At 36.1% G+C, this 18,218-nt stretch overlaps 1 protein-coding gene across 1 annotated transcript; it reads right to left on the reverse strand.

The window, feature by feature from the left end:
• Nucleotides 1-50: 50 nt before the first annotated feature.
• Nucleotides 51-17,485, reverse strand: LOC144440183 (short transient receptor potential channel 4-like). The gene is made up of 15 exons (XM_078129474.1): nt 17,369-17,485; nt 15,164-15,353; nt 14,606-14,724; nt 13,354-13,464; nt 11,436-11,609; nt 10,411-10,647; nt 8,957-9,144; nt 7,812-8,035; nt 7,339-7,478; nt 4,970-5,643; nt 4,339-4,534; nt 3,547-3,723; nt 2,813-2,854; nt 2,506-2,633; nt 51-1,903 (listed from the first exon to the last, which is right to left on the reverse strand). The coding sequence occupies exons 2-15, from the start codon at nt 15,327-15,329 to the stop codon at nt 1,246-1,248; spliced, it is 3,234 nt and encodes a 1,077-aa protein (XP_077985600.1). The 5' UTR covers nt 15,330-15,353; nt 17,369-17,485; the 3' UTR covers nt 51-1,245.
• Nucleotides 17,486-18,218: the final 733 nt, after the last annotated feature.

The raw sequence follows: 18,218 nt of genomic DNA on the forward strand, positions 1-18,218 counted from the left end.
TATTCAAAAGTGATTATTTTACTGATATTCAGCACAGTAGATACCCCAATAGCTCTTCTACATGCCAGAAATTGCTTGACGCTTGACCAAGAAGATGTAAAATGAATTAAAGTGTGTACCTGATATTAATTTCAAACCTGGCCATGTCTATAAACTTTATTAGCTGAGCAATATGCAAATTAAAAGGTATGTTTGGACAGGTTTGTATGTTATGTACACATTTATTCTACTTACATAGTTAATGAATTCACGACCGAATAGTAAATTATACCTGACTTCATATTTCAACGTTATTAGGATGTCAAGCTACTAAAGTGAGTCAGATCTTTCATCTGAGATTACTAAAAATAAAACTTTATGCAATTGTGAACAAGAATACACAATTGCTGTGTATGCATAGTTTGATATGTACATCAGATTCATATGACTGGCAACTTTTAAAAAGAACCATACTTGACCCTTGACCCTGTCCACCTTAAAGGGACATGGAACAAACCTGTGTATAGCAGTAATATTTGATTCCATGTTGTTGAGAAACGATATCATAATTCAGAAAATCCAAAACGAATGGAAAGTTTTAGGAGACACTGTGACTGGTATGCCATTCTTTCAAAAGCCAGAAAAAAATGACATTTGTGCACGTTGTTATTGGTACCACCCCGCAATACCTTAAACAGTAAGTAAATAATATATCAATTATAAAAACTTACACTAGATAGGACATAAAGTGGTAACCGTTATTCTCGTGCACTCCACACTTTAGATGGATGAGATAGAACATGGCAGCACCCATACAATTATTACATATTTTTGTGAAAACGCACACATGGTCTCATCATGCCACTTGCTGACTTCTTTGCAGCTCACAGTGTGAGCTATAATGAAATTATTTACCGGTACTGATAAACAAATGTCACAACTCTTTATCACTCAATCTTTCCTACTGATAGTTGCTCCAAACTTTCACTGCATTCTGTACGTTTGTAATCAGTCATCTTTGCTTGCTACTAACGGTATTTCCGTTACTATTTCTTTAAACTGTGCGTTGGCAGCCAGGAAGAGAAACCCGTCACCAGTAAGTGTGGATATGTAAGTGCTGTAGTGACATATAACTCGTATTTTAACCCACTTAGTTCAGACAATCGAAATTAGATATGGTTGCTTCCATACGCAGCATTAATATAAATTGTCAGCAGACAAAGGAAATATCAGATTCATTTAAGATCACCGTGTAGGAGCTTCACTTTAATTGTCCTCACTCAGTTTTTCAAACAATTGATAAATGGGCGATATGCCTTCTTTTTCAGCATTCTCACCAGAACGGCCGGGGAAGTATACATTTCCACCTAGATTAAATATTTTCACTGTGTCAGATCGTGCATCCTTTTTAACATCAATAGGTCCGGCTTCTGTAGATTGTGCAGACAATGGTTCCTCTACTACTTGCAGTTGGTCGCCATCATCTTCTTCACTAGCAGAGCTGTGTACATCAACAATGTGTGACAGGCGAGATGTTTCTCGAATAATATCTTCTGGTGTTGCTTGGACTTCCACTTCCCGCGAAGTAGTCTTCTTGCATACAGTCTGTAATGGTTTGTCAAGTGCAGGGCTTTCCTGACGCTGCAGTTGCTCAGCCATTTTCATGAATGTGTCGGTGCCAAAGTCTGTAGCATCAGTTTTCTGCTTTTCGAGTCTTTCTTCCAATGCTTTAATTTTCTTAGCTCCCTCATCCGATTGCTGCAGCAGCTGACCCTGTACTCTCTTGAAGGCATCACTGTCTCCTATATTAGTGCTATTTATACGGGCTTCCATTTTTGCCATCTCTTCCAATATATGTATGTTTCCTTGGTTAGATGACACAATAGATCTCTCCATTTTCTGAATCATACCATACAATTCAAACCTGGAAAAGACATTTACACCCTTACTTGCACTTTCAGGAACAACGTTATTACGCCTCCAGTGCCAGTTTCTATGTAGTGGCACATGGCTTTAATGGGCCTCTGTTCCAAACTCTCTTCTATGGCAGGTCTGCTATGGTCAACACAATGTTAACGTACAAACTCGTAACTTACCACGAGGTGATTTGTGAAAATATTAGAAAGCACCTGGTGCATGTTATCGAATTGTGGTTATAATTTGGCAAGAATTCTAGCTAACTGTTAAACCTGTATTTGGGAAAGTTTTTTGTCAGGCTTGAAGTAGTTGACTGTTTGTTTAATAGACTTCCTGGCTATGTGTATCTATTGGTGTTGTATTGTCAGTTTATGTGTTTGTTTCCGAAATAAAGATATACATTAAATTAGAGTGATATAGCTTGTTTTGGCTAATGGACCATCTTTCGAATGGACTCCTTGATCTTTTCTCAAAATTTGAATCTTCACTGGCATAATTACGTTACTGTATAACTTGTATTTATAACACACAATATCTACGATTCCCTAGTGAATGTCAAGGAATATTACTTACCTGAATGTCAGAATGACATAATACTATATTACCTACCTGAATGCAGACATATCTTGCTTAAATCCCATGAATTCAACTGTGGATATTCCACCTCCTTCTGACTCACGACCAATCCCTGATTTCTTCTCTGCAAAATACCGCAAACATAACTGACCAACCACATCCTAAAAAAAAGAACGTTTCTAAAATTTCAACAAATGTAGGCAACAAATAAGTGTATACGTGAGATGGGGAGTGGGATAATATCAACTATCTTTCACATTTCATCTGCTGAAAGCAATTATTTTCATATAAGATTAATGTCGTTAGATATTTTTAATAGTTTATTTTGTTTTTTTCTTACCTGATACATGCGCTCCTTCATTTGTATCTTCTCCTGTTGTTTCTACAGATATGACAAAATGGCATTCGCAAAACAAGTTAAACGTAAAATAACATGCAATTTGTTGAAGAATACAACATGGCAACAAGGTAGAGTGTAATGGTATAATGTAACAACCAGCGAAAAAAACATCGGTGGGTTGCTTGAATGAATTGAAGTAAGCAAAGGTAAGATTTCAAGCAAAATTAGGTAAAACAACAATACAGCTGATACAAAAACAAACATCGGATGACATGTTTTACGTACTAGATAACTATAACATGTAGGTATAGGGTCTTGACTCATGTGGTATTTTATCCTTTTGGTATGTTACTGACTCGTGGTGTTTTATGCTTTGATAGGTTACTGACTCGTGGTGTTTTGTCCTTTGATATGTTACTAACGCTAATTACATCGTATGTCTTCGGATGCTTTCGAATACGACAGGAATAATGTACATTGTGTGAGCAACTAGAGAAGGCCAAGGCGACCTTTCTAAATCTAATGATACATGTATGTATGTATGTATGTATGTATGTATGTATGTATGTATGTATGTATGTATGTATGTATGTATGTATGTATCTGTCTGTGTGTGCAAACGCGAGTGTGTGTGTGTGTGTGTGTGTGTGTGTGTGTGTGTGTGTGTGTGTGTGTGCTAATACTGATACTAATGTTTCTCAAAAGGCAAACTTAAGCTAAAAAGGAATTCATACCTTTGTTCTCAGTTTGGCTGCTTTACGACATATCAGGTAATAGAGGGAACGAAAAAATCCAAAAACAGTCTTCAGACTTGGCAATATATTGAATGGTGGGGGTAGAGTTGACCCTTCCTCGAAGAATACTACCCACATTTCTGAACGTGAAAATTTCCACTCGCTGTCAGCATTAGCCTGTTATCGAAGAAATTAGGACAAACAGACCCAGACGGACAGTTAGACAAAGGAAGAAGAGGGGACATCGACGCACAGGCAGACACAATATTAGGTAGACAGAGCAAGAAATGTATACAAAAATTGTTCAAAGTAAGCGAAAGACATGATGATTTTTCACTGCACATATTTTTAGTGGGTCATGTACTCATTAGAGATTACAATGAAACAACATATAACACACACACACACACACACACACACACACACACACACACACGCGCGCGCGCGCGCACACACACACACACATACACATACATACATACATACATACATACATACATACATACATACATACATACATACATACATACACACACACACACACACACACTCACACATACATACATACATACATACATACATACATACATACATACATACATACATACATACATACATACATTCCATTCATACATACATACGTACGTACGTACGTACGTACGTACGTACGTACGTACATACATACATACATACATACATACATACAGGTAAATGTATTTGTCCTCTTCCAGTCAGAAATGATACATATATTCAGAGCACACGTGCACGTGTAAGTCAGGTCAAAATGCTTACCTCAATCTTGGAGTAAGTGTCACTCATCACAGCAATAAGTAGATTTAAAAGAACCACAACAGCAATGACGTAGTAGAAAGCATACAGAATTAAACCAAACGTCTCCACCGAATCGTGTTCAGCTTTGACCTTCAATTTTGACAGTTCAACAAGACCAAAAATAGACCAAAATAATGTTGACATGCTGCTACCAAAACTGTGAAGACAGTATAAACGAAATTATAACTTGTGAGAAAAAATACATACATTTTACGAATAAAATAGTATTTCACTGCTAATTTATGTGATTCAAATGTTTCCGTGCCACTACATAAACTAAGGCCTAGATATGGGTTTTGCGGACCTCGGTAGCACATCTACATGCCCTCTTAAAGTTGGGCCCTTCCGCCATACAACCTCAGTCTGCAAAACCCACATCCGCGCCGGACCGTAAAGATTAATACTGTACTATACATATGTATACATACACTTATTAACATATTTCGAGCACGGCGACATCAGTGCTAGTGACAGAGGAGAGCTATATATCATGAAATAGTACGATCAGGGTATCAATATTTTTTGTTCGAATGTATTCAATTTCGAATTCCTTTCATGTGGATAAAGTGATATATTCTAAAAGTCTACTTACGAGCCAAATGCCTGGTCACAATCTTCATTTTGTTCTTTCTTACAGCGTAAATGGTCATCCAAAGCATAACTCCAGTAAACCTGGGTCATACCCATAGCAAATGCCATCCAAATCAAGAAGAAAATGAAAAGGAATTTGGAGATATCTATGATCATTTTGGTGACAGATATCTGCATTGGTCCAATGACGTCACTGATGACAATAACTTGTAGCAATCTCAGCATAGACAGAACACAAGCTGCTGAGAACAAGAGGTCTGCTATCAGTGATGGGTCGTACTGATTCCAATTCTTTCTTGGCGAACTGATACTTGGGTGAAAGTCTTCATAAAATGAGAAAGAATCAAACACATAGTCGCTATCAATACTACTTGTATCTTGACTCAATCCAAACACGTTATTGATAATTCTTGTCAACTGCAATACAGAATGGGTACACGATTGACTATCAATAACGGAAGTCAAATTCTGAATTAGCATTGTTGCCATGTTATCTATGAATTGTTGAGTAAGTCGACGGGTTTCTAAATGTTGATCCTCAATCAATGTATACAAATCACTGGTTGTAGAGCTACTCTCTGAGTTATCAGTTGCTTGGTTTGCTGTGTCTGCTGCAGTAGAATCAGCGGCTGCCCTCTTAACCGTGCTGAGTAAAACCTCTCGTTCCTTATGAATCTGTTGGAATAAAACAGTTGAACATTTTATATATAGAGTTGTCTGATGATCGCACAATGCGTGAAACTCTGAGTTACAACCAAGAAAGAGTTCCAGTACTACCAAAACTATTACGCTCTGCCACTGCAGTATGGAGCACTGTCTTAGCAGATTGATACTCACCGAGTTATATATATATATATATATATATATATATATATATATATATATATATATATATATATATATATATATATATATATATATATATATATATATATATATATATATATATATATATATATATATAACCACAAGTGTTCTTTCGCCAATAACAAATATGGAAATTGTACTGAACTTTCAAAGTGTGTCTGGAAAATAAAGGAGTCGGGCCACCAGTATTCCATCAACTGGGCCATCATTGCCCATGCAGCCGCCTACTCTAATGCAACATAAAGGTGCAACCTGTGTCTTACAGAGAAGATGTTTATCATCAGTGCAAATAAATCAGGACTCCTTAATAAACGATCAGAACTGATTTCAAAGTGCCGCCATGAAAACAAATACATTCTTTCATTCCACCATGTCAAACCTCAACGCGCATCACATCCGGGTACCAGTTCTTCTGCGAGTTCGAATTCAATCACTTGAATTTCCGTTAAAATTTAGTCGTCCGAAGATCGCATTCAAGCGTGAAACTCTGAGTAACGGCTCCGTACCATAACTTGTGTATTTTGTGTGTGTGTGTGTGTTTATATATATATATATATATATATATATATATATATATATATATATATATATATATATATATATATATATATATATATATATATATATATATATATATATATATATATATATATATATATATATATATATATAATGTTGAGGGTAGAAGAAAATCAAGTCGGGTTTTTCGTCTCTACAAGCCTGTTTCGTGAGTAAATCACTCGTCAGGAGATGTTGATGTACATCAACATCAACATCAACTCTGCTCTGCGTGCAGACGTATCGAGCACTGTACTACGGACAAATCTTACCACTGACTTCCTATATATATATATATATATATATATATATATATATATATATATATATATATATATATATATATATATATATATATATATATATATATATAAGAAGACGAGTTCGTTATTTCATAATGGATTTACACTACGGTCCGTTTCACCAAAAGGATCATCAGGTGTGTGGTTGAGCGGGTGGACTCGCTGACTGTGTGTACAGTGGGAGGGTGTGTGTAGTCAGGGGGGTCATTTACGGTTACGTGTACACGTGTATAGTTTCGAATTCCTTTTCGTGTTGCTATAGGCTGGATAGAGTATAGACAGCATATTGGTAGCCAATCATAGTAAGTCATATGACGTCAACATGGTTTGCGCCAATCACAGTAAGTCATGATCACATGACGACTTCAATATCGTGAACATGGTTGTAGTTAGTTGAGGAACATTTTGTTTAGGCAATCCGGACAAAGTTCTATAAGTAAGTTTAGGGAACCCATTTCGCCACTTTCTCCTAAAGATATTCGCCAAGCAAGTCTTGAATAATTTCTCTCATCCTAGTTATGTATTATGTATAGATCTATTGTTCCTCCTTACAAAACTAAGGATGAAGTGATAATTCATTGTCACACTTTTTATAAGAGCACCAGTGCCTTCATATGACCTCTAGGTATTAGATAGTACTTACCAAGACATAGGATACAACGCGCAGACTAATCCAACCCCAAAATAATGCAATCATGGAAAAATCGAGTAAATTCCAAGGATCGTTGATAAATTGTCTAAAACCACCTCGCCATGCTTCTTTTATTTCCCGCCATGTCATTCCTATCATTAAGAAATGGAGAATGTCATCATTAAAAACAAAAAGACCAACGCATACATACATACATACATACACACACACACACACACACACACACACACACACATACATACATACATACATACATACATACATACATACACAAACACAGACACATACACACACACATACATACATACATACATACATACATACATACATACAAACACAGACACACACACATACACACACACATACATACATACATACATACATACATACATACATACATACATACATACATACATACATACATACATACATACATACATACGAATAGTGACAACACTTGTTACCTAAAATCCATACAAATATTAACCATTCAACACTGTAAGGTATTCTCCCTCTTTCTTGAGACAGTAGTTTTTTAGTAGCTCCTTCATTGACGGCCTTTTCGCCATATATCTGCTCGTAAAAGCGAAGCATTTCTGTGTCTTTTCGACCAATGTCCTCAGTTGTCAGGAACAGTAAGACAAGGAAGGTGAGAAACGATGCTGTGTACATCAAGAACTTCACAAATCTGGCATCAATGAAAACATATCAACACAGTATCAAGCAAGACATATCTTTAAAATTTGAAGTTTAAACTATTGAAATCCTACACACAACGAGTCATTTGCATAATTAAGAATTTTCAGTAATTAGACGATATGTCTTAATAATGCGAGTTTAAATTGGGCAATATTGTACAAATGTAAGCTTCAACATTCATAAATATAGAGTTTGGTAAATATGTCGGCGATAACAAGACTTCTTGATGTAGCTTTTAGTTTTAATGAGTAATTTCGATAACCAATTATTTGTTATTATTAATTATTTATCATAAGTACGCCGTGTATCTTTACCTTCTATATTTTGACAGGATAAGGACCATGGACTAGATTAGTTTCTAGTAAACTATTTCCATGGTCCTCACCAGAGCATTTTCTTTTACTGTATTTGTATTTTCCTCTCTGTAATGTTATTACCTTATGTTTCCGGTGAAAATAAATTCAATTCAATTCAATATCTTGTTATTTAGAGGATATAAGCTTAACATTTCATATCATTTGTATGTACATCCACATTTCCCTTGTGGTAGAACGAAAATAACAAGGTGCACATGTCCGATTAGATTAATGATGCATTTGTTATTCACTTGCACTTGCATAATTAATGATTTATTGCAATTAAGCAATATCGAAAGCATACAAGCTTCACATAATACATTGACAATGACAAAGCCAACGCGCATTATAAAGCTTACAGATGTTGTCTTTAATTTTAATAATTACTTTGCATAGTTAATGATGGTTGGTAATTAGGCAATATCTTATAAGGTTTATGTAGGATTTTCCAAAAAGCTTATACACTCAGCTTATGCTATTACAATCCACTCAACTATGCACATTCAACTGTATACATTCAACTATGCAATTTTTGTTACTATACACCTACTTACGGGATTCTCATAAACTTTCCCAGTTTACCAACAGGTGCAATGTAGTAGGCGATACACAGGAATGGAAATCCAAGACACACAAGAAAGGATAGGATGACATTTTCAATAAAACTTTTATGTCTCCATGATTTTAAAGGCCCATACCAGTGCTCTATCAGCAGCTGTTGACAGTGTGGATGGGCTACAAACTATGGAAAGAAGACATGGGACTATTAACAGTGTGGATGGGCTACAAACTATGGAAAGAAGACATGGGACTATTAACAATGTGGATGGGATATGAACTATGAAAAGAAGACATTGGACTGTTAACAATGTGGATGGGCTACAAACTATGGAAAGAAGACATGGGACTATTAACAATGTGGATGGGATATGAACTATGAAAAGAAGACATTGGACTGTTAACAATGTGGATGGGCTGCAAACTGTGGAAAAAAGATATGGGACTGTTAACGATGTGGATGGGCTACAACTATGGAAAGGAGACATGGGACTGTTGACAGTGTGGAAGGGTTATAAACTGAGGAAAGAAGACATGGGACTGTTAACAATGTGGATGGGCTACAGCTATGGAAAGATGACATGGGACTATCAACAGTGTGGATGGGCTACAACTATGGAAAGAAGACACTGGCCTGTTAACAGTAAGGATGGGCTACAAACTGTGGAAAGAAGACGTGGGACTATTAACAGTGTGGATGGGCTACAACTATGGAAAGAAGACATGGGACTGTTAACAATGTGAATGGGCTACAACTATGGAAAGAAGATATGGGACTGCTAACAGTGTTAATGGGCTTCAACTATGGAAAGAAGATATGGGACTATTAACATTGTGGATGGGCTACAACTATGGAGAGAAGACGCGAGACTGTTAATAGTATGGATGGGCTACAAACTGTGGAAAAAAGACATGGGACGACTGTTAACAGTGTGGATGGGCTACAAACTATGGGAAGAAGACATGAGACTGCTAACAGTGTGGATGGGCTATAAACTGTGGAAAAAAGACATGGGATTGTTAACAGTATGGATGGGTTATAAACTGTGGAAAGAAGACACTGGACTGTTGACAGTGTGGATGGGTTATAAACTGTGGAAAGAAGACTCTGGACTGTTAATAACAGTGTGGATGGGCTACAATTCTGTAGAATTGTGAGTTTAGTCTCAAATAAGGATGTAGATTTGTGGCGTTTGACAGGGGTGTAGAATTGTGAGTGTAGTCTCAAATAAGGAATGTAGATTTGTGAAATTGGTCTAAAATAGGAGTGATGTCTTAATCCCCACTACCCTGGACACAGATATTGCATGAATGGTTTATTTAATGTACTATTCGGGCTACCTTAGTTATATGGTATGCAAATGTTATTCACGTTTACTGTTGTTCATTATGTATGTAAAACGTCCATGAGTTTTCTGTTGTGTATTGTACAAACAGGGGATTTCCTTACCTTCTTCTGCTCCATAGCTATAGCCTGGAATGCCTTCTGAGGAAGGTTGTCGCTACTATCAAGCTTGTCTTTGTACTTTAATTTCTCATGATGATTTAGAACCGACGTCAACTCTTCAGTGTTACGTGTTTGTCCCAACAAAGCTGCAGCAAATTCCTCACATTGTTCTGAGAGTTGTACATAATCTTGACGAAATTCATATTCTCGATTACTTAGATTACGTAATCGCTCACTCAGCTGTAAAAGTCATTATTTTAACATAAGTTGGAATAAAAGTATGTTGCCACAAAGCCTTGATTACGTAAGTACAGGATAGTAAAATTCCCATAGCCTTCGACCCTTTATTTTTATTTTGCAACAACTACTGACTATATATTTCAATTGACTACTGCATGTATGTATGTATGTATGTATGTATGTATGTATGTATGTATGTATGTATGTATGTATGTAAGCATGGCTATTGACAGATCAAGTTATTTGTCGTCATATTGTCTATGCACTGTCAGAATATCAATTTGATAATGCAAAAGCCATATCATTTCATGATATACAAAGTGTCATAGATATCAAATATGAACTGTATTACTAATCCAATGTCAATCTTACGGTCGAGTCGGGGTCTCTAATTCAGAAAACATGTAATGAATTTCATGTAATTTAATTTATAATAATTGTAATATAATAATTATTTATCAGTGAATTATGCTTCACAAAACGTATTATATGCATATCAGGTAATAAGTATCAATGATAGAGTAAAACAGTATTATGTCCAGGATAAAACAAAGACACAGCTTGAAAACCTTTTACGATAATAACTGTAAAAAATGTATAATCTATTGCTCTGAAAAAGTATATTTTAGATCCTGTTTATGATAATGAGTAAAACAGTAGTGCATCCTAAATATAAATAAACAAATAAACAAAACCAAGTAAACAATCTAAATTGCAAACATTGACCAATCTTATACGTATCATATTGATAGTACAGTAAGACACATTGGTCACTTGGATTAGCTTACCTTGAAGGCTCTTTCTATTGGATCAAGGGAAGTCAAAGATATGTAGGCCTCACTACACAAAGCTTTGAATATGTTTAACATTCCCAAGGAATGTTGTAAGGTGTGTTTCTCGGTTACATAGCTTCCCCTCTTTTCTCTGGGATCTTCAACATAAGCTCCGTGATGTAGTAGCAACTTTTAAGACAAACATATATATAACATAGTTTATATATGTGAACTCTTTAATACTCAACTATGTTGCCATATAATTGATAATTCTATGTCAGGTCAGAGGCCATTTACTGTTTTTATCAGGACATTTTTCGATAACCCTCTGTTATTTTGTCCAAGGTGCAGCCGGTGGGTTACCCAAAAGAGTCCTGATAAAAACAGTCAACGGCCAAGGACATGTCCTATAACGAAGCCATACTTCGAATTTGACGAGTTGTTAGTTTTTTCACCAGACAGCAATCTTGATATCTACAGCCCTGTTCTGTTACGATAAATAAATAAATAAATAAATGAATGAATAAATAAATAAATAAATAAACAGACAGACAGACAGACAGACAGACAGACAGACAGACACAGATAGATAGATAGATAGATAGATAGATAGATAGATAGATAGATAGATAGATAGATAGATAGATAGATAGATAGATAGATAGATAAAATAAATTTTAGAAGAGGTAGGGTAGGTAGGTTGTTTATTTATTTTTTTTTATCATATGAGAACGTTGGCATTTCCTCCTACTCTGTTCTGTTACTAACCCTGGTGCACATATCCATTGTCATGTCAATGAATACAATTCTATATGAAAACCTGTTTTCTGCACAAGTTACTTTGTAGTAAAGTGGTTATATGCAGCATGCCTTTGATAGGTACAGAATTAGAGGTGCTGTTCGAAACCTGCCAAGGTAAAGGCGATTTTTTACACACACTTTACAGAATGACAAGTGCAGAATTAAGCATACTAGGAAGGGCAGCACATTTTGGTTGCATTGTAATGGTTGACAAGTTGGGGATAGTGTTATAGATATGATTAACAATTAACAAGTATGTGGACACTTTCTTTGTGTAAAATGTGTTCTGTTAACTGAAATTGAGAGCACCATTGAAACAATGGGGAAGAGTATAACTACTGTTATACCATGCATTGGCTAAAAATAAGGAGTTTATACCCTGGTCGTTCTACATCACAACAATGCGTCTATATGTCAGTGGTTCTGCTGTGAAAACGTTCAAAATTGCAATGATTTCCCCTGATTTTTCTTTGTTATTACTGGCGCTGGTATAATGTAATTATCTTATTCTTCCATATTTTTCTTCATTCAACTTGAAAATACTAAGGGTCTGTCACTACTCGTCTAGTGACTCGTAGTCACAAAGGTCACTCGTATTTTCCTTGGCTGAACAACAAAAATAAATAAATTTATAACAAAAACCTCCCATTTTCACACTATATGCTTCAGAAAGGCTCCCAAGAGAATAAACTGTAGACGCCATTGTATTCCCAAAAAATACACTAAATATAATATACAGTAATATTTTTGTGTCTAATTAGCTACCTACTATGCCTTACAATTACATTAATTGTCAAACACTTTCTTGTTTAAAAAATAAAAATAGTTCTAAAATACTTATCGACATTAAATGTAGTACGAATTTTGATCTTGTGTCAGTTTTGTCGACATCCTGATAGCGACAGATAACGACTTGCTTTGGACTCTCACTTCATCATCGTGAGTGTGCGTGCGTGCGTGCGTGCGTGGGGGGGGGGGTGTTAGACGTACGAACTTTGCACGAAATTTATACACATTGTGAAGTGTACGTTAGCACACTTAGATTGACGACGCTATACACTGACCCTGGTGATGTCATAATTGTCGTGATGTGTACGTTAGCACACATAGATTGACGACGCTGTACACTTACCTTGATGATGTCATAATTGTTGTGATGTGCTGCTAGGATAATTGGAGTGATATCAGGGTGGAAATACTCCGCATCAGTTGCCCGAGAATTAATGATATCGTGCCCTCCCTCCTAGGAAATGAAACATGAATTTGTGATCAGAGAGTAAAAAAATATCTTAGGGCGTTGCATTTTAAACACTGTGTTGATGAACAAGTTCAATGACTGATCTAGCAAAATAACTAAGTCATCATTCAAAATAATAATGATAATAATGATTGATTCTACCATCCATCCTATGGTGACCCCGGGATACATTGAAATGGTTTAAACAACCCAAAAAATAATCACTTTACGTGGATAATATTCATTGAAAACACAGAGAACAAAATGAAACTAAACATATGGATCAATTTTCTAATTACACTGCCTCAAACGTTATGTTGAAAGTAATTAACCTGGATAACATATATGCAGGGTTAATTAGCATATGGAGATAAAAGGAATCGTCAATAAATGAATACGTAGCAGTTAATCGAAGACAAGACACATATGTTTATCACAGTGTAACAGTTTTAGTCAAAGTGGATAAATTGAAACAGATATAAGGTGAGACTATCCTGAGAGATTGGCCGTGTTAAGGAGTTCGAATGGTCTGAGGACGACTAAAAAATAATCACTAAATGTGTTCATTACATAAACTGTGTATATTCATTTCTGAATTAAGAAAACAATCAAATTGTAAAAGGTGTGGTAGGAAAATTCCCATTCATTTTCCATCATCTATATTAACAGATATATAAAACTATTTTGATAGTTTTTTGTCATATTCACAGAAATCGCGAGCTTCAAAATTATTTTTTATAGAGCTTCTACTAGTTGATTACGATGCCATCCGATATTTGCATTATCATTCAATACACTTGTATTGGACGTACCAACATGGAAGTATAAATTGACTGCGAAACTCTCTCAGAAAATCTAAAAATAAAAACTTATACGCGTGTGTACTTATTGTATGTGACTTTATACAAAAGTAGTCACAATATATTGGACCAATATTTACATAAGTTCAAAAACATTCCCAAGATTCTCACGATTAGCTAGGTTTCAAATTTGTTCAAAGAAAGGTATTTAGAAACGCCCAAATGTAACAACTTTGAACACTAATGATTACAAATGGCGTTATAACCTGTTCATACTCTGTACACAATAAGTTGAAACCGTTCACCACAAACCTCGAACGTGTTTGAATTTTTGGAATATGACTCACCGGTAGTTTCACAGCATAACTGCAAATTGCTTGTACAGCTTGGTAAAACTGTATATCTACAGCTCGTAGTAAAGAATCGCCAACATTTACTCCATGACGAAGTAGTGATTGGATTATTCCTTCAAAAGAAGAAACATTAATATTGAATTAACGGAAGTTGGGAAGTGTCATTCTATAAAGGAAAAAATAATATTAAGTCATAACGTTGAAAAACATATGCTATGCCCTTCAGCAGGACATTTTCATTATTTCGATACCAGGACAATCCCAAATGAATATTGAAAATAAGCGGCTGACGAAACATGTCCATCGTCAGTAGGGTGTTTCATGTCCTGTATATCAAGTCGTGAATCAGTGTGTTATTCTAAAAAAACGCAATATGAAGTAGTTTTAAATGGAAACTTAAACCACAAAAAAAGGAAAGTGGTGGAACAGACATGATGCGTATATCTTAACAAAACAGACTTTATCGTGTTCTGCAAAACTGTAGTTAGGTATTTCTTTTTCAGATGCACGGTTCAGTAATATCAGAGTCAGTGTTTCTACATATTCACTTACTGGTATGTCCATTGACTATTGCCAGGTGTAACGCCGATCTCCCTTGGCCGTCCTTGGCATCTTTATTCATCTGGTCAGGATGCTGAAGTGCAAACTCAACGGCCTGTAAGTCACCTTTCCCGGCTGCAGCCAGGTACAACTTATCAACACTATCTGGTCCACTCATCTTTCATATAACCCCAGAGATTCACTGAGGGACAAGGGAAATGATACAGACTCAAATCACTATTCGCTTCTAATGTTGTTGTGCCTGTCTATCTGATAAATCATCTTAATCGCAACCCGATGGTCGTTTGAAAATCTACTTCAAAGCTTATAAGCCAAATTACTATGCACAACACAGATTGTTAAAATCATTCTGCTTTAGACTACAAAAACATTTATATCAAATTAATTTCACACACACACACACACGCGCGCGCGCGCGCGCGTACGTACGTACGTACGTACGTACGTACACACGCGCACACACACACACACACATACACACACACACACACACACACACACACACAGGCAAACACAGAAGCCAGAGAGAGAAGCGTATGCCAAACAATATCTAAATTACATAACATGTATATTTTATCCTCTATACTATTCCTATATATGACTTACTGTTCACTGTATATGACAAATTGAAGACAGTTTAAAACCTATTGTTGCCACTAGCTGTTGACGCAATGCTGACTGCATATACACTCTAAGTTCAAATTCGAAACTACACTTTCCTTGTATGGAAAGGATAGAAATGACATGCACTTTGTATGCGGACAACCTTGTCTGGGATGACTATTGTCTTTGGGTATGTTTTCTGTGTGATGCTATCAACAGATCCATTACATGATCAACACAATTTCTATTCATTATCGTGTGTTAACTGTAAGACATGTACAATCTTGTGTCAGGTTTTGATGTCTTAGCTAAGGTATTTAGATCTTGTGTTAATGCATATCCTGTGGAGGTGGGGGGGGGGGGGTAAGTTACAGAGGAAGGAAACCCATATGCTTGTCTTCATATGTTATCAGCTAATTCTCCAGGAGTACACATAAGGTGTTTAATTGCTCAGCCGCACCTCTATCCCTGCTGTAAACATTCGCCTTCTCCAGGAGTACACATAAGGTGTTTAATTGCTCAGCCGCACTTCTATCCCTGCTGTAAACATTCGCCGTCTACCTTATATTCCTGCAACTGGGACGGTTTTTAAAAAACTGTTTTGTTAAATACAATGACTTTCTCGTAATATCATACATCCTGAACAGTCTCGTACATACGTAAACACTGTTCCGCACAGTACCAGCATTACGTAGCATTCGCAATATAGTCTCGAATATATACGTGCATAACCACTATTCAATACTGTCTCAGAATTGCACGGTATTGGCAATACAGTCACGTACATAACCACTATCCCACACTGAATAATACATATGACATGACAGCATATAATACCATTCTCATTATCTGTACTTACAGGTCACATGGGGACAAAGCAGGATGTAATGTCTACTTACTCTTTTATGACATCATATAAGTGTTCCATTAATACGCTTCAATAGACTACCCAGCACGCCCAGGCACCAGCGCAGTACACAACACAACTATATAAACAATTGCTATGCAGTGAAAACTAGCTAATAAGATAATTGGTGCACCAAGCTTTAAATAATAATATGCCTTACATATAGACACCCATATAACAGACAAATTCATGTGCTATGTTCCTTGTTTGTTCCAATGGAAAAGTGACAACTTAATGAAGTTGTGAGTGACTGAGTTCAAACCGTAATGGTATGACCTGAGCATAAAACGGTCTCTGACAGGTCTTAAAATGTTTGAGAAATAATGGAAGGTGTTGAGGTCTTGTATGGAGTCTGGTACCGAGGTCATTGAGGTTGAGTACATAATACGTCTTTTGATACACACAAACAAGACAAAGGTCATGGATATCTCAAGACAAGTTTAGAATTACAACATACTTACTTTTTCACGCCATATGCTACACATATTTCATATGTGGACCGTTAGGATTTCCCTTACAACAAATTTTAGACAAAACATCGTGCATCGTTTTTAATCAGCAGACCTGATTGTCGACGTGAATTTGTAAGTCACAACTTATGACCTTAACAAGAACATTGTAGTTCTGTTCTCTGTTGGTTCACGTAATCGAACCAATCATGTGACTGTATTTAAGATAACTCTTACCTTCGTATGAACTATAATATCATCGGAACGTGTCCACTCCCTGTCACGGTTTATCTCTCCGCAGTTCGGTCAAGAGAGAAGAAATATAACAGCTTAACCCGTTCCCTCCAGGTGTTTCTTCTATTTGAAAACATGGAGGCGTTGTTGGGAGTGAAATAAATGGACTACGCACAATGTACTGAATTGCATACATACCTTTCGTCCTTCGCGCTCCAGTGATATGCAAATTAGCATGGTGGTGACACCATGAGAATTTAACGTGAACTACGATTAAATAAAGACTGTAGACTATGCTCTATAACATAGCCGTCTGATCTGTGCGCCTTTGTCACGTTTATTGGAAAATAAACTTTACATCAGCAACAATTTAGACGTCACGATGTTAGTTTTATGTTGTTATGTTTTTTGTTTGATAAACTAATACAAAGTTGCGTTTTTTCTTCACCCTGAAAAGTTTACCTAAACAACAGTGTAATTTCTACTTATTGATGAGATGTTTGAATACTTATCTAAACAATAAGTAATATCAACTATCCCCTATATTGCTTTCATCTGGAATTTATTTTCCGATTTCTCAAGTTCATGGATGTCGTCATATTGCCCATTTGGGTCCGCCCTCTAGAGTTCATCCAGGGAAATCGTGATAACGACACAAAGTCCTAACCTTGAACCTGACACTGAATAGCATTGAAATTTGGCATCGACCATGATTTTGAACCGAAATACGCATCAACTTGATTTAATTAACTGAGTAATTCAGTATAAAATTACGACAACAACAGCTATAGATAATGAATGCGTGAAATGTGACCTTATGGAAAATAAATGCATGCATGCATGCATGCATGCA

The sequence above is a fragment of the Glandiceps talaboti genome, chromosome 9 (assembly GCF_964340395.1).
Source record: "Glandiceps talaboti chromosome 9, keGlaTala1.1, whole genome shotgun sequence".
Lineage (NCBI taxonomy): Eukaryota > Metazoa > Hemichordata > Enteropneusta > Spengelidae > Glandiceps > Glandiceps talaboti.